This window comes from Polypterus senegalus, chromosome 6, assembly GCF_016835505.1.
Source record: "Polypterus senegalus isolate Bchr_013 chromosome 6, ASM1683550v1, whole genome shotgun sequence".
Lineage (NCBI taxonomy): Eukaryota > Metazoa > Chordata > Cladistia > Polypteriformes > Polypteridae > Polypterus > Polypterus senegalus.
Window position 1 is genome coordinate 180813607 of NC_053159.1, and position 22593 is coordinate 180836199.

A 22593-nucleotide genomic window follows, 5' to 3' on the forward strand; every position below is an offset into this window, starting at 1 on the left:
AGATGTTTGTCCTTCTATCAGGCTCTGCCATCTAAGCAGAGGACCTCTGAAGCTCTTGATCCGTGGTCAAGGCCATTCTTGCCTCATTACTCAGGTTGTCTTGACTGCCAACTCTGAGGATAATAATAATAATAATACACTTTATTTATATAGCGTCTTTGCTATGCTGGTCCTCACTGTTCCAAACATCCTCTATCCCGCGATTATTGAAGCCACTGTGTCCCAGAGAACACTCAAAAGCTTTAGAAATAATTTGATCCCCCTGACCCCCTGTGTCTCACCACAATTTGATTGCAGAGGTCTACAGAGAGTTCCTCAGGCTTCATGGCTCGGTTTTTGCTCTGACATGCAGTGTGAATTGTGGCACTGTAAATGGAGGAATCAGTCAGTCTGTCGAAGAGAAGTAGAACTTTATTTCTCCTTCAGATGTTATATACAACAACATATTCAGTATCATACAAAAACAATACCTTAAAAAATGGATATCAAAAACATTACACGTTATATATTTCACAATAGCTGCTCCAACTGTCTGCTGTTTTTCAATCTATAAGATAAATCACTAATTTAGTTAAAATGGTTCATGCTGCCCTCTTTCTTACAGAATGGCACTATTAATGTGGCACTGGTGGAGCTCACTAATGCAATTTTAGAAAATATTGTATTATATAAATCCTTCATTTGTCATCATTGCTACCTTCTGTAAGTAGTAGGTTCTAAATTTTGGAACCCATGGAGAATACAATCAGACACACCTCTCCCATCTTTTGTAGGCGATAATTTAAAATCTGATGAAAATTGTGATTTTCATAAAAGAGGAAAGGCTGTAAAGTGGCTCTGAGAAAGAGAATAAACTCATCCTAATATAACCAAATATTAGAAACAGGGGGTATTGTAATTAAGTTTAAATATCAGCGCTTCTACACTAGGATTCCCCATTGTACCCAGAACTGACAGATAACCTCTGTGCTGGCACATTATTCTCATACTCTGCTGTAATAATGTTGTACTTTATTTAATATAAGCATATTATTTTAAAAGGTTGACTTTCCAAACTTTTCAAAACTTCACAATAATTCAGCCATAAAACAAAGGGAACCAGGGAACCCCCCCACCAGCCAAAAGAAACTCTTTATTCTTGCATATTCAGCTCAATGATGCGCCCAGCAAAGACGCCCAATGTGCCAATGATACAAACAAGCATGAAGACACAAAGCAAGATGTGATCAATGACCATTGCCACAAATTTCCACTCTTCAGCTGCCTGTAGGAAAGAAACGAAATTTTAAAAGACAATATCATAAAAAAAAAAATAAAAAAAAATAACTACCGGCATAGACATCCAGTCATTGATTCATCACCTGTACCAGTCCACTTCATGGCTGTGGTGTTAAGCAGAGTCTATCCAAACCACACTGGGCAAATGTTACAAACAAGAAGCCAATTCAAGAGCTTATTACCTGAAGCTTACTGACTAGTTTACAGGGTGAGTCAAAATTATGTTAACACTAATGATACTGCTATGTACACTGCTCACAAAAATTAAAGGAACACTTTAAAGAAACACATTAGATACATCAGATCTCAATATGAAGTTGGATATCTATACAAATAACGACAGGGCAATGTCTTAGGAACAAAAGGATGCCAAGTCTTTTAATGGAAATAAAAGTTTTCTGCCAACAGAGGGCTCAATTGTATAGACACCCTAAAATCATAGTGAAATGAAGTTGTGGCAGGTTAGTCCATTTTTTCAAAAACTTAATTTCTGCTACTCAAAATGCTTTTCAGCATCTTGTGTGGCCCCCACGAGCTTGTATGCATGCTTTACGTCGGGGCATACTCCTAATGAGACGACGGATGGTGTCTTGTGGCATTTCCTCCCAGATCTGTATGAGGGCATCCCTGAGCTGTTGTACAGTCTGAGGAGCAACCTGGCGGCGCCTAATGGACCGAAACATAATGTCCCACAGATGTTCTATTGGGTTTAAGTCAGGGGATCGTGAAGGCCATTCAATTGTTTCAATTCCTTCATCCTCCAGGTACTGCCTGCATACTCTTGCCACATGAGGCCGGGCATTGTCATGCATTAGGAGGAAACCAGGACCTACTGCACCAGCGTAGGGTCTGACAATGGGTCCAAGGATTTCATCCTGATACCTAATGGCAGTCAAGATGCCGTTGTCTAGCCTGTAGAGGTCTGTGAGTCGCTCCATGGATATGCCTCCAAGATCATCACTGACCCACCACCAAACCAGTCATGCTAAACGATGTTACAGGCAGCATAATATTCTCCACGGCTTCTCCTGACCCTTTCACGTCTTTCACATATACTCAGGTTGAACCTGCTCTCATCTGTGAAAAGCACAGGATGCCAGTGGCGAACCTGCCAATTCTGGTATTCTATGGCAAATGCCAATTGAGCTCCCCGGTGCTGTGCAGTGAACACAGGGTGCAGTAGACATTTGGGCCCTCAGGCAACCCTCATGAAGTCTGTTTCTGATTGTTTGGTCAGAGACATTCACACCAGTGGCCTGCTGGAGGTCATTTTGTAGGGCTCTGGCAGTGCTCATCCTGTTCCTCCTTGCCCAAAGGAGCAGATACTGGTCCTGCTGATGGGTTATGGACCTTCTATGGCCCTCTCCAGCTCTCCTAGAGTAACTGCTTGTCTCCTAGAATCTCCTCCATGCCCTTGAGACTGTGCAGGGAGACACAGCAAACCTTCTGGCAATGACACGTATAGATGTGCCATCCTGGAGAAGTTGGACTACCTGTGCAACCTCTGTAGGGTCCAGGTATCGCCTCATGCTACCAGTAGTGACACTGACTGTAGCCAAATGCAAAACTAGTGAAGAAACAGTCAGAAAAGATGAGGAGGGAAAAATGTCAGTGGCCTCCACCTGTTAAACCATTCCTGTTTTGGGGGTCATCTCATTGTTGCCCCTCTAGTGCATCTGTTGTTAATTTCATAAACACCCTCTGCTACTTAACTGACCAGATTAATATCCCATAAGTTTCATTGACTTTATGCTATACTCTGATTAAAAAGTGTTCCTTTAATTCTTTTGAGCAGTATATATACTTATATACAATGTATGTGCCACATATGGTAAGTGTGTTGAACATGATGGCAAACAGGTTGAGCCATTCCTGTAAATCATCTTGCACATATGAAGTATGTTTTGTGAATAAATTGTTTTTGTCATTCAAATGTTAACATGGTTTTGACTCATCCTGTATATATCTTGCAATGGTCAAAATGACCGCATCACTACATGGCAAAACAACAGCAAACAGAATTTAGAGAGGCACTGTGGTCTATAAGATAAAGTGTACGTTAAAACACTACAGCCATATTCAAGTATGGCATGTCTGCCATTTTCAATTAGTAATATTAGCTTACTTAGACATGCAGTGGGATGCTGGGTGCTATGCAGCCTCATTCATGGTTTTGCTGGAACCACATTAGTGTCGTTTGGCACATTTACTCTTTCGGGTACACTGAAGACTGAAAGTGACATCTCCTTTGGCTCTTCTATAAGAATTGACCTTCTTTTCCTTTTAAATGCGTGTGATGGCACAGCTTTTAGTCAATAATAAATCTATTATCTGAACCTGGCTTATACAGGGCAGGGTCCTGGGTGAGCTGGAGCCTGTACAGGTAGTCCTTGACTTACAACCATATTCGGATCTGATGGACTGGGCGTAAGTCGATCTTGATGTAAGACAGACAGGTATATGCATTTAAACCTGACCGTATGTCCCTTGTTTGTTTTATTTCCTTTTTTATCATCATTCTTTGCACATTGTGTAGATTTTGTATAATTTTTTTTTAATTATTTTTTTATTTTTTTTATTATTTTGTTTATTACTGTTGCCTGCTTGGGTGCCGAACCTTTAACAGCTTCATGAATCCTTTCTTTGTCTGTGTTATGTTACGTCATCCTGAGTGAGAGTCTCTCCCAGTGTTCATTGTGTTAGCTGTGAGAGGAGAAATTCTAGCGGCAGAGTTTAAGAACTCGTATGTTTTTTGTTTAAACATTTCAGGCTGTTAATAATAAATATTAACAGATAAAGGACTTCAACGTAGTTTCATTAGCACTTTGTGGCGGGGCAGAACAGAGCAGCTTTGAAGGTTAAATGGATCCAAAGCCAGGACACAGCAGTACATTGTGTGCGGTGAACACCGATTATAGTGGGATAGCTTAAAGTCCTGTGCGATTGCATTATCTTTCTTTTGTCCCTCATACTGCTTGATCACCTTCATTTCTGTGTCAAGATCAATTGCCTTTTTTCCTGTAATTGTAACATAGTCGAAAACCACTGCAGGTAAGAAACTGAGATCAAGATGAATGAGTCATGGCATACGGAGCTGGCGTGGCGAAAACTGTCATTTGCCCATGATATGCATTAGCAGACGTAAATCGAATGGTCGCAAGATGCATAGGTTATAAGTCGACAACTACCTATACCAGAAATCATTAACTGCAAGGCAGGAACACCACCAGTTTGACTTCATATTTTACAGCTCAATTTTTAAAGATGTAGCTGCCATTTGTTTTTGACCACAATGTTAACGTGTTTATATGTGCCTCAATAACACAATTATTCATAGAAACATGATTTCTAAAATGCCATTAAAACTCTTACTTCCGGTTAAAGAAATCTGGTTATTAGTCTTTGAGAAACCTGAGGTACATTTCTCTGTAAATAATTTGATCATGTGACCACGTATACCCATAGCCAGGTTACTGTTAAGGATGTTGTAGTCTGTGCAGGCCCGTTGTACTCTGTCAGCCTACGCACGCATTTGCTTCGCATGCTCTTTCAAGCAGCCATGGAGAGAATTGTCCATAAAATACATTGCTAGAGGAAAATGTTTGGGCGATCACATTATTCATTCTCTTGGCTGAAATAATCTGTCTCAGTATTTCAGAAATTGCTAAATTTATGTGGATGAGGTGAACGCACAGAGCTAAATTCTGCAACACAATCTCCAGAGCAGTTGGATAACAGAATTAAAGTAACACGCGTTACGTAGTCTGATTACTTTTTAAAGTTAACAAGTAACCTAACACATATCTTACTGTAGTAAAAATACCTGGGTTGTTATTATCGCGGAAGCACTGGGTGTAAGGCAAGAAGCACACATACCGGTATGCTGGTTCTTTTCAGGGTTCAGTCGCACAGCCAAACAGAAAAGAGTTTGATGTGTGCAATCTTCTAACAGAAACTTAAAAAAAAGCATCAATTTGACCAAAAAAAGGAAATTGTCATAGGCGTCTTGCTTATTTTCGGATTCATGGTGGACAATTATGACTTTTTTTGTGCAGTTTAACAACGACTATGTTTTGCAAAGGAAAACTCCAGGGGCCTCATGTATAAACGGTGCGTACGCACAGAAATGTTGCGTAAGAACTTTTCCACGTTCAAATCGCGATGTATAAAACCTACACTTGGCGTAAATCCACGCACTTTTCCACGGTACCTCATACCTTGTCGTACGCAAGTTCTCCGCTCGGTTTTGCAGACTGGTGGCACCCAGCGTCAAAGCAGTGCTACTGTTCCTGTGTGGTTACACCTTATTTTCCTGTTTCCTATTTTGCTTTATAAATACACCGAAACTAACCGCATATTGTTTATTAGTGTAATGCATCTGATTGTAATTAACTTGTAACAATATAATGGTAGAGGGAACAGCCATAGTATTCCAAATACCATAACTGCTTTAGCGTTGTTACTCTCACTTCTTCTTCTTCTTCTTCTTCTTCTTTCAGCTCCTCTTGTTAGGAGTTGCCACAGCGGATCATCTTTTTCAATATTCCTCTCACTGCACCACTCAGAGTATTTATATCACTGTATCTGAGTGTGAATCACAGCAGCAGCTGATCGGAAAGGGAATTATCGGTATACAGCTTCAAGGACACGCTGTCTCAGCCACTGCAAAATGTTTTAAAGCCTTTCCTGTACGGACCTCGCGGTTCAGAAACAGAAACGATATCATTTATAAGGTGAAATTCAGCAAAATATGTTTATTAAATTATACAGATACAACTTTAACTTCATTTAAGTAATCTATATTCTTCACTGTGAGTGTCGTTAAGGATAGAATAATTAAACATGTACTACGAAGACATTTCAATGTTCTTTAAACGTTTGGAAGAATCGGCACTAAGCTTACAGATGGCTTAACGTCTATTACAGAGCTGATTGTGTGGCGATCGGTTACTTGAGGAAAGAAAAGCACTGACTGCAGTGACGGCTATGCCAATATATATTGAATATAAAACAGAAAGAGAAAATAACAACACAGCTAAAAACACAGCGACAAATTTCGGCAAAAGTTAAATGCTTGTGTCATGAGCACGAGGCGGCTATGCAGCCATCCACTGTGCATAAGCTACCTTACTGACGGGCGGGCGAAGGAGCCACCGATTCTTCCTCTTCCCAGTGCCACCACAAGCCTAGAGCCACCCCTGATTGTACTGCTGCAATAAATTATTTCATCGAAGTGAAACACATGTTTAATAACGTGCTTTATCTCCTATCATCATGAAAATGATATCACGTATACATCTCAGTATTTTAGTTATTCAGAGAACTGTAATATTACGAATGTAATTGATTCTGTGTCCAGTTGGAGGAAGAGAGCCGGTTTAAAAAGCAAGTAGTGATTCACACACATAGAGCACATAGAAGATCAAATACAAAACAAAGCATTTACGTGCTACTTTAATTACGATGTGTTTTGAGAAACTGGTTAATTAAACGATTTTAAGATGAAGTTTATGATGTTCTACTTTAATGACAAAATAAACTACGTGATTAAAGTGGAAATGTCGAGATTGAAGTTGACATTTCGTGCTTTTTCCTCACTGTGTGCCTTTTTTCTCTGTACCCTAATAAGCTTTCATATGACACTCAGACAGTGGGCTTACAACTCGGCTTTTCACGGTGACTTTGATATGTGACTTCTTTTTTATTTCCGCACTGTGCGATTTGTGAATGTGAGCTTTCAAGTTTCTCCAACACGCTATGTCACTCGATCAACTTCCTTTTGTTGATTATACCACGGTTTATTTGAACAAATAGTATGTTTTTCCTTTGCCTCCACTTGGTATTCGCTGAAATTCTTAATATTTTCCCCGTGCTTTTCCCATTGTCTTTTCACAGAAGGCTGCGCTTAAGGGCGATTTATATTGATTTGCATATTCAAATAGGTGTAATTCTGGGAGGATTTGGGGCGTTACATAATGCGTGTGCACGAGCGTTAGTTTTCACACTGGTCGGGATTTATGTAGCGGAAGAACGTGGAAGTTGGAGTACGCACAGATTCAAGCATCTGGATTTTTCTGTGCGTAAGCACATTTCGGCTTTTGTGCTTACGCCATGTTATAGTGCGAGTTCTACACACGGCGTTATATATGAGGCCCCAGAAGATCACTTGCATATGTAAATGCAGATTATTAAGAAACCAGCTTTCTGCCTTAACTGGGTTTATTCACCATAACCTGATTATGTGTGTGTATGTAAATGCATTGATTGAGTGCAACAGTATTGTCATAGCTGACAGCGACAGACAGCCAGCGGTAACCATGTTGTTCACTTTTACCACTAGCCAGCGATTTTGTTGAATGGCAAAGTATACACTGGTTTTACCTTTGTAGCAGGTGTCATGTTTAAAAATTGTTTATAACACACATTCTCAGCACACATTTATACGTTTAACAGGGGTCTTCTGAAGAGACTTTTCAGCCACATTTGGGAGTTTCCATCATGATCCCAGGCCTGCTGTCTCTTGGACCAGGTTAACAAGTGCACTGTAATGCTTTGTGGTTTTAATCCCTAACCCTACTCTGAGCTACATCTTCAAAAGGCAGGGGATTGTGTTAGAACTTTTCAAACTGAATCGTCCCACCATCTTTCAAGCAAAAAACACAGAGTTGTCACATATGCGCTATATGTCTGGCTCTGTGAGATTAGGTAGATATCAACTCTGGAGGTGTCAAAACTATTCACTCTTCAGAATACATGAGTAAAGTTGTCTAATGTGCAAAGATTTAAAGTAGTGAGAAGCAGAGATTATTTCAAAGTAAAAGTAAAACAATCGAAAAGGTTTAACACTAAAAAAGCCGAACCATCTCAGACTCCAACGTCCACGTACGTTTCTTAGCCTGTACAAGAAACGAGAAACGGGGCCCGATTCTTTTTGCAGTTTGCAACTGACCCAGTCTTACGCCACTCATGAATACTGCTCTTTGCTGGTAGGTTTACGCCAGGAAACTTCTGTGTGAAAATTTCCCGCGTTTCCTTAAAAAACCGGTAGACACATACGCCTCCACTATTCCAATCATCTGTTGCAGAGAATACATCTTTTGGATCTCTTTCACACAGGTCTGTACCCACTGGCTCGCAGCTTCTTTACTAATGCACAGTTGGGGCTGCTGACCCCGTTGCAACAACGAGGCTCCGCAATCGCAACGGCACCCGCCTATATAATAGCTCGAGCCAGCTGTTCGGAGACGGTTCGTTTTTTCGTGCGCCACCCTTTATATTCTTTCCCTATCACAGATTCTTAACTCTTTGAAGGATATCTCATATCATTTCCATGAAGATGATTAACAGCTTTATTTTTCATTTAAACCTAACCAAATTAATACTTTGGTCATTTTGGTTGATTGTCTGTCTCAGGTTAACGGCTGGCTCAGCAGTAGTTACCTGCAGCTGAATTCAGAAAAGACTGAGGTACAAATTGTTGCTCCTCCTGTTCTTCATTCTGAGATTATATTAAAATTACCTTCCGTCTCTCCTGTTATTAAATCGAGTTTACGTAACCTTGGGGTTATTTTTGACCAGTCCTTGACACTTGATTCATATGTAAGATCAGTCAGCCACTCGTGTTTCTTTCATTTAAGAAATCTTTCTAAACTAAGAAATGCTGTTTCAAAGTCAGAATTGAATATGCTTCTTCATTTGTTTATTTCCTCACGACTTGATTACTGTAATGCTCTCTATATGGGATTGAGCAAGTCTTTTCTCTCACATCTTCAGTTAGTCCAAAATGCAGCCATCAGACTCCTAAGTCGTGATCTCATCACTCCCATTCTGCACACACTGCTATGGCTCCCATTGTTTTATAGTATTCATTTTAAAGTTTTGGTACTTACTTTCAGAGCTTTGTGTGGACAAGCTCCTGAGTACCTAACCAGCCTGCTCTAACACTATACAGCTTGTTGGACTCTTAGATTTGGGCAACAGGGCATTCTTGTTGTCGAATACACTAAGCTAATATTATTTTTATTGGTTTGGTTTATGTTTTGTTTTAACTTTTGTATTTGTATTGTATTTCTGTTCAGTACTCTGTGATCTTTTGTCTGTGAAGTGCGCTATATAAATAAACTACTACTACTACAAGAAATTGAAATTGAGAGCCTATCGTGGTATTGTCCTGATCTCCTTCACCATGGAAATCCTTACCTATCATGCTCCTAAATTCTCTGCTCTCACTTGCAAAGGAAATACTTCTTGAGATCTGGTGTTTCATTAGACCATCCTAACAGACTAACAATATGATATTTGAAGGCCAATATCCCAGCATGATAAAGTGAAAATACAACTTTAGAAATTTTTGAAAATTTGTTAAAAATAAACAACTGAAATATTCCACTGTCACAAGTGCTCGGAGGCTTTACTCAGTACTTCATTGGAGTCCCTTTGGCAGCCATTCCGGCCTGGAGTGTTCTTGGGTCTGATGTGACATGCCTCACACAGACAGATTAATGGATTTTCTGCCATTCTTCTCTACAGACCTTCTTATATCTGTTTTCAGGTCTGTCCTGAAATATTTGATTGGGTTTAAGTCGAAGCTCTGACTGGGCAACTCAAAGACATTCACAGAGTTGTCCCTAAGCCTCTCCTGTGTCGTCTCTGCTTTGTGTCCCATTGGAAGGTGAACGTTTAGCCCAGCGGCCAGCTCGTGGAAGAGTTTTGATTGTCCCAGACTTCTTCCTTTTAAGAATTATGAAGTCCACTGTCCTCTTGTGAATCTTTAATGCTGCAGGAAGTGTTTTGTAGCTTTTCCCATATCTGTGTTTTGACACAATTCTGCCTTTAAGCTCTGCAGGGAACTCTTTCAACCTCATGACTTTGTTCTTGCCCAACTGTGGGACCTTCTATAGACAGGTTGTGTACCTTTCCCAATCACATCCATTCAATTGACCTGTGGGACCACATGTCAGACTCCAAACAAGATGTAGAAACACCTCAAGGATGATTAACAGAATATGATACACCTGATCCAGATTTAAAGTGTTGTAGCAAATGCTCTGAACAATTGTGTCAAAGTGATGTTTCAGGTTTTTTAAAATTTTTTTGATTTTAATAGATTTGCAAAAATTCCTAAATCCTAATTTCACTTTGTCATTCTGGGGTATTGAGTTGTGCTTGATGAGGGGAAACAAATGAATTAAAAAAATTTAGCCTAAGGCTGCACTTTAATAAAATGTGAAAAAAGCAAAAGGGGTCTGAAGACTTTCTGAATCCTCCATATTTAGACACGTGTTTAAAGCAGATATCCTGGCAATTTAAAGGGTGATACGCAAGAATGATGCAGCTATTTAACACAAAATCAATAAACTTATTTGTTTTCTCATTTTTTTAATTTTTTATGTTTATTAACAAATTATTAAAATTTAACTCACTCGTCATCTTATTCATCCATGATTTTTGGGCATCAAGATTTGTGCATTTTTATTAACGATAAATCATGCTATACATTTAAAACAATCCACAATCTCAAGAACATGACATTCTACTAAGCGTGCAGAAATGCTAGACAGGCTGTTAAGGGCAAGCTGGATTCATCTCACCTGAACTGCTTAGATAAACGTTTTCTAGTGCCGTGGAGGTACATTTTAGTGACATGCACAAAAGCCTGTTTTTAATTTAAAAACTTAAAAGTATAAGTATGCAAATAACTGAAAAGAAACAAGGGGAAGGGGATAATACTTACATTGTTGGACTCCTGGTCAGACTTCATTGTCTCAGCGATGTACTTGACACCTTCAATTGCACTTTTCACATCAGGGTTTTTGGTTATTGGTGACTGGAAAGTAACTGAGGCAGGACTGGGCTTCCCGGAAATATCAGAGATGTCAATATCCTTCGTGAAAATGTGCTTATCATGTTTGTCTCTGGAAGGCCGCTTCATTGTGGAGAAGAACATAATGTTTGGAATGGTATCGATAAAAATCTGTAAGATAGAATAGTGAGAACAACAAAATGTCTGAATCTTTCTAGCAGCCTACTGTCCCTACCACTTTATGCCACAGATTTTCTGCAGGTTTGTTACATGAAGGGGTGCAGTTGAGAACATGTGACAAGGAGATTTATGAACGTGAATGAGAGGAAGAACTGGAGGTATAATAGCACAGAGTCCCGAGCTGAAGTTCTTACTCAGTCTCTGTTCTCCCCATGTCTGCACAATACTCCAGTTTACCTCTAAAATCCCAATGATGGGAGTTTTAAGCTAATTGGTGGCTGTAAATTGGCCATTCGTGTGCCTAATGACAGACAGATGACCCACCCAGGCTTGGTTTCAGCCATAGACGCCTAACTTTCAAAAGTGGCTGTTAAGCTCGGCAAGCAGGCATCAACTTTTGTTTGCCCAGAACTGAAAAAATGGTTGCCATTTTTAATAGTCTATATTTTGAGTAATTCAGATGCTATGAAATTATATGTCAGCTCATTTTGCCTGCTACTTTACAGAGTGGCATCACTTAAGACGTCAGAATTCCATTTCTGTGTTCACCTATTCCTTGTGTTGTGAGGTTTGTTCAAACGTAGCCTGTGAAGATTGGGGATGTTTAATCTAGTTTATTAAGCGATTGTTGAAAAAACATTTTCACAGCTAAAGCACTTTGTAATCAGCAGTTAAACCTTAAATTGCAAAATAGCTATTTTCAAAAGTTCACAGAGTAGGATTTGATCCTGCAATGCATTTTGTAATCTTGATCTCTTGCACCAGCAAATGAAAATTAACTGCAGAAACAAGCCTAAACTATCAGCGTTGGCTTTTGTAAACCATCCACGAACCCAACAAAATGAAAACGTTTTCCTACATTTGGCATAAACCCCTACATTAGAGCAGTGTAAGCAACAGCACAGGACTTTCTTACAGGTTGCAAAGAATATTCATTTAAATACGGTATTTTGAACAAAGTACAATATTACCGAATATACTCGCAGATAAGTTCTCCCGTGGATAAGTCGGGGCTTAACTTTACTGTATAATTTCTGGTATTTTATAAGGTCAGTCGTATAAGTCAAATGTGGAAACCTCACGCTATTGGTCCAAGAGATTACAATATGCTAACGCCCACCTGAGAGAGTCACCACGGAGCACCCGGCCTTTTTTCTATGTGGGTGTGGCAATGCGCTGTTTCAGTGTGTGCTCCTAACCTCACTCTCTCTCTGTACTGTGCCTACGTGACCACACGGTAATACCCGAACTATTCCAAAGACGACGTTTGCATTATTTTGTGTTTTTTGTAACTCACATCCTCATACACCTTTATTGTAAGAGCATCCCTTATCTGCGATGGGGCGTTCGATCAGAAGAAAATATGAAGCTGGTTTTAAATTAAAAGTCATTGAAGTGGTGAAAGAAATTGGTAAATGCGCTGCTGCAATAAAATTTGATGTGTCTGAGAAACTGATGTGAGATTGGAGGAGGCAAGAAGATGTAAAAAAAAAACAAAAAAAAAAACAACAAAAAAAAACCAAAACAATTTAAGTGTCACATTGTTGAACAGGCGTACAAGTCGTGGTCTGATTTAATGATTCATTTTTTGCGTTTCAAGGCCCGACTTACGCGTATATGCGAGTATATACGGTATATATTTGAATGTTATTACCATTATGCATTGTAAGTGCCATACGGAATGGATAGGCATCCCGACCAGAAGTAGGAAGGTTCCTTGCCCAGAAGGGAAGCCCCAGGTGGATGGATTGGATATACTTACAATACCATCTCTGGCTGGGATGTAAGGTAAGGACAGGGAAGAACTGTCTCAAAGGGCTGTTTAATCCCCCAGGAAGCTAGATGGCAGCAGCCTTGGATGTCAATGTCTGTTTGAACACCAGTAAGGAATGCCAGGAATTGTAGTCCGGTAGCAATGTAGGCACTACAGGGAGCTATTGGGGACTTCCGTATGACCCGGAAGTGCTTCCAACGGACAAAGTCGTGGCACCAGAAATACCCCCAGGTCCTTAATAAAAGGGACAGCTTTGCCTTGTCCAGCCGAGTCAGAGCTGGGAGGAAGGAAAGCAACACCCAACTGGAGGAGAGCAGTGTGGTAGAGAGAGGAGAGGAGGAGAAAGAGAGAAAAGACAACTAGTTTTGGTGCTTGTGTATAGAAGATAATTGTAATAAAACACACCTTTATTTGAACCCGGGACTGTGTTGGTGTGCTTGTGGTGCCCCCTAGTTTTCATAGCATACATGTTTCTGTATAACTTTTTATGAATGAAAATATGTACCAATCCTTTGCATACAGTATTTTATTATTAAATAAATCTAACGGCAGACACTTGTGCTTGTCATCTCTGTCTTCTGTTTTACATCCGATTTTCTTAAATATTCAGCAACATTTCTCTTACTTGTCCCTTTATTTATAAAATATCAATCCTTGTCTTTTGTATTCGAATAAAAACAAATAATTATTCCTACTATGCAGAACTTTGAAGAAACAATCTAAAAGAAGTGAGCAAATGTGACAAAAGACTGCTATTTTTACTGGCATGTAAAGGAAATTGTTGAGGATCTACGTATTCTGCTGTGTGATGCAATCTTAAATGTCTTATTAAATTTATTGCATGAAACACCTGCACTTTATTTCCATCACGGCTATTTTGTCATGGTACACGTTGCTGTTAGTAAATCTTTCATTCTCACACAAATCCACACAGGAGACATTGTCATGTAGCACTGGGATTTTTCAGCCCTTTCACATTCATCTTTTTATGTTTTTAAACTAAAGGTGACTTTTAACATTCCTGTTACATGCACACCTGGCCCACAAACACTTCAACACTTAAGGAAACGCGAATATCAGCAGAGTTTCTTTGCAGCCTTTGTCAATTTTCATACAGCTTTCAACTCTGTGGGGAAATCCTGAGGGTTCATGGGATCCCCACGAGGTTGCTGGATATCATGGTCGGCCTGTACACTGGTACTGTGAGTGCTGTGCAGAGTGGAGGCAGAGCCTCTGCGTTTTTCCCAGTTGATTCTGGGGTTCGTCAGCGGTGTGTTCTGCTCCTACTATCTTCAATGCTTGTATGGACTGGGTGTTGGGCAAGGTCATGGGGTTTAGCGGCTGTGGGGCATTTGTTGGCGAAGAAATTTTCACGGATCTTGACTTTACTGACGATGCTGTGATCTTCCCGGAGTCAATGGGGGCTCTGATCGGGGCGCTCGAGAGACTGAGCGAGGAGTCCGAGTGTCTGGGCTTGCATCTGAGAAACTGGTGCCAGATTGGAGGAGGCAAGATGTAAAAAAAAAAAAACAAAAAAAAAAACAGAACAATTTAAGTATCATATTTTTGAACGGGCATATAAGTCGGGCTCTGATTTTATGATTGATTTTTCAGGTTTCAAGACCTGACTTATATGTGAGTATATAGGTAAATAAATAAATATATATTTTCCCAACAGATTTTATTATTTTTTTCTCCAGCATTTGGAGTTTTATTTTTTTTGTTTTTTCTGTCCACCCTGGCCATCGGACCTTACTAATTCTATGTTAATTAATGTTGACTTATGTTTATTTTTTATTGTCTTCTATTTTTCTATTCATTTTGTAAAGCACTTTGAGCTACATTTTTTTGTATGAAAATGTGCTATATAAATAAGTGTTGATTGATTGAATATATATGGTCACAAAAGTAATTAAATAAATTATAAACTGTAATCATAACACCAAAGACATGCATGTTAGATAAACTGATGGTTTTATAATGGCAAGTGTGAATCTGTGTATAAGTAATAACATGGTGCCCAGTCTTGGGACTGTTCTGTTTGCACCTGAAGTTGTATTCATGTAATGTCAAGAGTTTTGTGGGGTTACAATTTGTGACACTTCATGTGTGATAGATTTGTGAAGGTTACAATGTCTCTGTTGATTTCATGAAGATAAAAGAATCCCATTTGTTGCTCAGTCTTCACTATTTGCTCTATGAAGCAAAGGAAACACATTAAGCATGCAAAGGAAACACATTAAGCATGTATCACAATGCTGTTGTACAACATGACCACATGGCCCTTCCAGCTGAGCTGGTTATTTTAATATCAAGACTAGCCAACTGCTGCGGCTCCGCCTGCATAGTAATGAAACAGGACATACTTTAAAAATCAATAAACAGGTATCGATAGCAAGCGGAGGCAAGGTACGCTCCAAAACGTGGCGCGAAATACAGTGACTTAAATGGAGGCTACTGGGTGAGTGAGGAGGGCCCTGCCTGGCTCCCCACTCCACATTCTGACCCTACCATCTAAATGTCGCAGCAGAAATTGAGATTCATCAGACCAGGTGTTTTTCCAATCTTCTGTTGTCCAATTTTGGGTGATCCCATCTGAACTGCAGCCTCAATTGCCTGTTTAGCTGACAGGATTGGCACCCAGGGTGGTCTCCTGCTGCTGTAGCCCACCTGCTTCAAGGTTCGACGTGATGTGTGTTCAGATCTGCTCCTTTGCATACCTTAGTATTTGAGTTGCTGTCGTCTTTTTGTCAGCTCAAACCAGTCTGGCCATTCTACTCTGACCTCTGGCATCAACAAGGCATTTCTACTTAGACAATTGCCACTCACTGATATTTTCTTTTTTTTTCAGACCCCTCTCTGTAAACCTTAGAGATGGTTGTGTGTGAAAATCCCAGTAGATCAGCAGCTTCTGAAATACTCAGACCAGCCCGTGTGGCACCAACATCCATAGTTTATATCCCCTTTCTTCCCCGTTCCGATGCTCAGTTTGAACTTCTGCAGGTCGTCTTGACAAGGTCTACATGCCTATATGCATTGATTTGCTGACATGCAATTGGCTGATAATTTATTTGCTTTAACAAGCAGTTAAGCAGGTGTACCTAAAGAAGTGGCCGGTGAGTGTGTATGTGTATAAATTTTATACATTTGTCACACATGTGCATCTGTGGATCACCTTACCTGTATAGCTCAAGTATGTGATACCACTTCACGGTGAGAGAAGGCACTGTCATTAACAGTCTTGTCTCTTCCCTCTGAAATTCCAAGAAGATGCCCCATGAGGGCAAATAAATCTGACCTCCTCCTTCCCTCTGGGATGCCCTGCCCTTTCTGGTCCCAACGGTTTAAAGATGTACGTTCACAGACCATGGCATCTCTGTCTAGAATCAAACCCACTACAGGACTTAGCTCTAATGACAGACTTTAGCAAAGAGCTATCAATAACTACTACTTATTTCTTTACTTTGTCCTTATACCATTGAACACCTGTTTATTTTGTAAAGAAAGTAAATTTTTTGTTGCGTTATTATTAAATGGACTTTGCCTGTCTCTCATACCATGAATATTATGGGTGCCACCAGAGGGCATTGCTGAGGGAGGGCAGTACCATTTTCCATGTGTCCTGGCAGTACTCCCAGCATGCAGTGCAGTGGCACCAGAACCATTCCAGGTGCACACAGAATATTAGTTAAAATGATAAAACTTTACTCTTTACGATTCCCACTATCTTACTATTACTACCACATGGGCACAGACTCCTTGTAACATTCACATGACGAACAGATAAGACAATTACTGAATCTTTAGTTAAACTGAACATGGTTAATCAGCAGTTAAATTAATTACTTAGTGAGACGAGGAGTGGTTAGTACCGATACCTCATCTACCCATTGTCACAGGACTGGATGTCTCATCCAGTCACTGTCTGTATTACTCTTCCATGTTCTTCTAGTGTCTGTATGAATACCCCCAGTTTTCTCCGTTTATATGTGGGAATTGCATTAGATGAGTTTGAAAGTTTATGCTGTGTGTCTTTTCCTTTACTAGTGACACTGACATGCAATTACAAATTTAGGCAGTAGGGGTCAATCACGTGCAAGAAATGTTCTCAATATCATCAACCAAATGGATTAAATGAAAAGTCAACGTGTGCATCAGTCCGATTAGCCACTTCAGCGTTTTGAATTTGCATAATCTTTTAACCAGATTTAAGAGTTCTGCTTTTTTTTAATTCTAAACCGCTCAGGGAGGAGTAATTCAGTGCTGCCACAAGCTTAAGTACTAGGTGCAGTGACTTCAATATAGGAGATTTTAAGACTAGAAGGACTGAAATGTGTTAACTGTAAAATTCCAAAAAGAAAATTTAATATGCCCTCATATAATAAATATTAAGAAGACAATCCATCAAATGTGAGGAGCCAGAGTAATAAAGCCATAACAAGCACCATCTTACGCATACAAACATGCACACCCACTGCTATGATTTAGCACTGGCATCTGGAAAAAGGGAACCAGATGAGTACCTGAGAAAGCGAGGACAAGACTGCTGTCGACCACAGTATCTTATTACATTTTAGCATTTCAATGTTTATATTGTTACTAGTCGTCCCCCGCAGCTCCGTCCACATAGTCGTGAAACTGGACAGTGAGGAGGGCCCACTACTGATGTCATGCTTCCCCTTTCCCTCGGCCTGCTGCGTATCTCTCAATTAGCGCGAATACATTGCTCCTGCAAGTGAACTATGATACTTAGCGCAATGAGAGAAGTCGCAAAATCAACCAGAATGTTCAAGAAAATTCTAGAAAAAAACAATCTAAATCCATTAAGTAGTTCTCTCATGAAAAGCGGACAGACAGACATACAGAGGATTTTATATATAAAGATAACTTGTGTCTTTTCAAACTTTAGTGCTATTTTTCCTTTTATACGAGGGACATTCAAAAAGTTTCCGCATTTTTACATTTTCGTTGTACTAGGGTTTTGTACCGTGTTAGCCATTATGAATGTAGAGAAGAGCCAAGCAAAATGACACCTTTTATTGGCTAACTAAAAAGATTACAATATGCAAGCTTTCGAGGCAACTCAGGCCCCTTCTTCAGGCAAGATCTTCAGGCAAGACTCAGACCCCTTATTTGTTTATTTTTCCTGAATTACCAGCCAAACAATAATGAGATTAAAAATAAGATAAAACAACTGGTGTCCATCTCACAATATCTGAAAATAAAGAAAGATGAAGGTCTCAGGAATGTTGGTCAGCTCAGGTCCCTTAAACATTTTAACAGTGTGCTCTTAAAAAAGAGAAAATCAATTGTTTCGTAAATGTCTGCTATTGCACCACGAGAGCAGCTATAAAGAAGGTTCTCAGTGCTCAGTGTTTATCTTGGAGAACAATGCAGCTGCACCAGGTGTAAAGGCGTTGTACTTATATATGAGTGGACGTTTCTTGCGGGGAGGTCTTCTGTTCTCTTTCTCCGATGAAGAACCCTCATCCGAGTTCATCTCTGTTATAGCATGCCTTTAGAAAAACCCTCATCCTCATCTGAGTTCATCTCTGTTATAGCATGTCTTTATTTAAAAACTAACAGTGACAGATCGGCGGGAGCGTGAACGTGACTGGGAGAATAAAACTGAATTAAGAAAAAAAAAAAAACTTTTACAAGTACCATAAATTTACACCGGCTGTTACAGACTCAAATCAAATGTATGTTTTTACTCTATAATAGTAAGAATAAGAGCAGCTCACTACTCATAGTGGAGGCATCTGGAACTGAACCGCGATTGTCTTGTATACGAGTCAATAGTTCTTACCGCTACACCACAAAAGCGGTTGTATGAAAAGCGTGTCAATCTCACACCCTAATGCAAATTCTTTCTCTGCAGTTATATTCTTGTATAAAAGCGCACTTCTTTTGTTAAACACTTTCACAAAAGGTAGAAGTATATTTGATATTTGGACTTCAGGCTTCACACATTATACAATTCATGTCTACATTTTGTCAATTATTACTAAAACATAAAAACGTTTCTGTTTTAACGATGTATTTACATAGATTGTTGTAGACACAGAACACACATGAAATGTATGTATTCCAAATAACGATATATTATTTACCACATACAACTCCAGGCACCTCACATACAGGTAAACAGACTTGAGCCGAGAGAACTTTCTGCCCTTTCTGCGTTGGAATTGCTGGCTGCTTGCTGCTTCTGCTGATCGACACATTTACAACATAAAGGATGCTGATGGACAGGTGCGAAAGGATTTAAGCTGGGCCGGGATTACAAGTTTTTTCGTAGGCTTTGGTAATTCTAGTGTTAAAGGGCTGTTAGAAACTCAGCAAGCGAGCAGGAGTCAGGTGGAGGTGGACAAAGCATTCTGGGAGGTGTGGAGGAGAAACAGCGAGAGAAAGAAGAATAATACTGTGCTTTGTGGTGTTTATTTGCCTGTTTATTGTGGCTGTGGTGCTTAGGGCACTGTTTTGGAGAAGAAAAAGAATGAATACTTCTCAGTGCTTTTACCTTGTGTCTGAGTGTTTGTTGAGTTTAAAGGGGCAACAGTGCCACCAAGTGTTCACACTAGCTAAATAACTTATCCATCTTGACCACATTAACTAAAAGATTTCAAAATCATCTGATCTTTCTATATAGGAGAGAAAAAATCAGACTAAGCTAGCACAAATTTATATTTTGTATTGTTATTGTCCTTTGTCTGTATATACTGTACTTGCATATACTGTCTGTTATTCTTATGTTATGAATGAATTGTATCAATCTTTTTATAGTTGCAAGCTTGTTTGTGTTATTTCTTTAAAAACAGTCTCCACATCTGAACCGCAGGCAGAGAAAGTGAAAGTTAATATGGACTTTTGGCAATTTAATTTTTAAAATCTCTACAATGTTCTGACTTCCCGGTTAGAAGGTGAAACAGAGATCCCACACACGCCCGACAATCCCCTGAAATCAAACCCAATTGACTACCTGAGCTAAGGGAGTGTTCCTTTATCTCAGTTAACTTTAAAGGTTTAATTGTGTGGTCAGAGAAGCAAAGTGCTAGCCTTAAGACTGAAAAGAGCCAAATCTAGCCCAGCAGCATCAGTCAGGACGTAGCCTTAAGGTGTTTCCATCTGCCAGGAAAACAAAATACAAAGGCGAGGATGCTAACCCATACTGTGAATCTCACAAATCAACCAATGTCGAAGAGAAAATGCACTTACCTGCATAATCAGGGGCTGCAGCTAGCACAAGGACAAACAAACTGTAATGGCCTTTACTTCACTGTTAGCACGTAGACTTATCTTGCTCAACTGGAAGAATCCTAACTCTGCTATTCTAAGTCAGTGGGTAACTGATGTTATATATTATTTGAAACTGGAAGAGGATCTGTGCAAAACTTTTTCAAACCCTAGCAGGATCTGATCAATAACATTTTAGAATAAGTATTTAAATTGAGGAAGCAGGTTCTCTCCCCTCTTTTACTCCATTTATCTTTATTCATTTATTAATTTATCTATTTACTTATTTTTACTAACATAAAGTTTTACTCTGCTGGCTTTGCTCTCTTTCTCAGGGGTGTGGGTTGATTTGCTTCAAACCTATTATTGTAAAACTTGATTTATTTGTATGGAATGATAATTATTTTAATAAAATCAATCAAATCAAATAAATAAATAAACAAATAGATAAAACTTGAAAAAATCTAATTCTCACTTAGAAGATCTGTATAAAACTTTTTCAAAACCTGGCAGAATCTGATCAATAACATTTTAGAATAAGCATTTAAATTGAGTAAGCAGATTCTCTCACCTCTTTTTCTTCTCCTTTTTTATATTATTCTATTTATTTTTATTCATTTACTTATCTACATATTTTTACTATTATTAAAGTTCTACTCTGCTGACTTAGCTCTCTTTCTCATGGTTCGGGGGGGTTGATTTGTTTCCGACCTAGTTTTGTTAAACTTGAGACTCGCTTGTATGGAATGTTGATTTTAATAAAATAAATAATATTTAAAAAAAAAGTAAAAAAAAAAAAAGTGTGTCTAGGTTGGAAAAAAAAGATCAAAATCATACTGGTACAATACCCAGTGCAGCAAATACAATTGATAATCATTACCACTGAGAGTTATGCTTTATATTAGTGGTGCGCAATGTTGGTCCTGGAGGGCCCCAGTGACTGCAGGTTTTTGTTCAACCCAGTTGCTTAATTACAAACTAATCCTCACCAATAACAGATCTTATGTAATTTCATGGCTTTTTTGTGTTTTAACTCTGCCATGTCAGATCATTTTTGCAGATTTTTTGTTCCTTTTAAATTATATCATCCAAATGATTTGAAGCCCTAAATGAATAAAGAACTCTTAATCCTTCCCTTTTTTCTGTTCAGTTTCCTTCCAATATTATTAAATCAGGTAGCTCATGATGAATGCACACAGCTGTAAACGGAGACATGTTAGGTGGAGGACTGCTGGTTTCCTTTGTCATTTGCATCGAATTGCCAATAAGGAGCAATTCAAAACAGTGAATGCAGCTTTTCAAGACTAAAATAAGCAATTAAGGGTGAATGCAATGAGAATTCAAGCAAAACAACACTCTTTAATGGCTAACTGAACCGATTACAATGTGCAAACTTTCGAGGCAACTAAGGCTCCTTCTTCAGTCAGATCACAACCTACTTGAAGAAGTCGCCTTAGTTGCCTCGAGAGTTTGCACATTGTAAATCGGTTCAGTTAGCCATTAAAAAGTTTCATTTTGCTCGACTTCTCATTGCATCCATAATGGATGACATAGCACAGCGCCCTACTACTACAATTAAAGGTGGGAAATGTTAAAAGCATGACAACTAAAATGAAGCATTAAACTGTTGCTCGAGCAATTAAGTACTTCATCAGCATCAACTGACTTCTCATTAAGAGCCTGGGGTGTAACAAAAAACAACAGTCAACAAAGTATGGAGTTACCTTACTTCTTTGTGATTTGATTTTGTTTGCTATATTTACATATTCCATCATAGATTTAGCTTGTACTTATTCACATATTTCAGTGTGCACTAGGGCTATCATTTGCTATGTGAAGTGTCAGACAAGGCCCTTTTGAAATGCACACACATCCTGAGACAAATTGCAAAAAAAAAAACAAAAACATGAGAGCTAAAGGTCAAATACAACATCTTTAAAATTATCAAGAACCTGATAGAATATTCTGGTTAGAGAGAGAGAGGAAGAAATGGAATAAGGTGTCTCTGAGAAAAGTATTATATCTGAATGAGATGTTAAAAGAGCAGCCAACAAAACCTGCTGCTTTCTGGCTGCCTGTCTGTCACAATGGTTAACATATTTACGTTATATTTAAAGAAATTCATCAGCCATTCATCCCTTTGATTTCTTCTCCAAACTAAATCATCAAACATGGAATTCGCCTGTGATCCTGTTGTACCAGAGACTCTTATTCTGATAATGGTGATGATGCACTCTGTGTCTCTGTTTACGTGTGCCAAGTTAAACAATCATTAAAAGTCAAGGTAGGCACTACTGTTTCTCTCATTTTTGACTGTTTTGTA

At 39.1% G+C, this 22593-nt stretch overlaps 1 protein-coding gene across 1 annotated transcript in view; it reads right to left on the reverse strand.

The window, feature by feature from the left end:
* Positions 1 to 393: 393 nt before the first annotated feature.
* Positions 394 to 22593, reverse strand: part of LOC120531864 (acetylcholine receptor subunit alpha) — a 68303-nt gene continuing 46103 nt past the window's right edge. Inside the window, exons 8-9 of the mRNA XM_039757674.1 lie at positions 11012 to 11251; positions 394 to 1264 (exon numbers count right to left, since the gene is read on the reverse strand). Of these exons, the coding sequence (XP_039613608.1) occupies positions 1133 to 1264; positions 11012 to 11251 (372 nt within the window). The 3' untranslated portion in view covers positions 394 to 1132. The remainder of the gene's footprint in view (positions 1265 to 11011; positions 11252 to 22593) is intronic.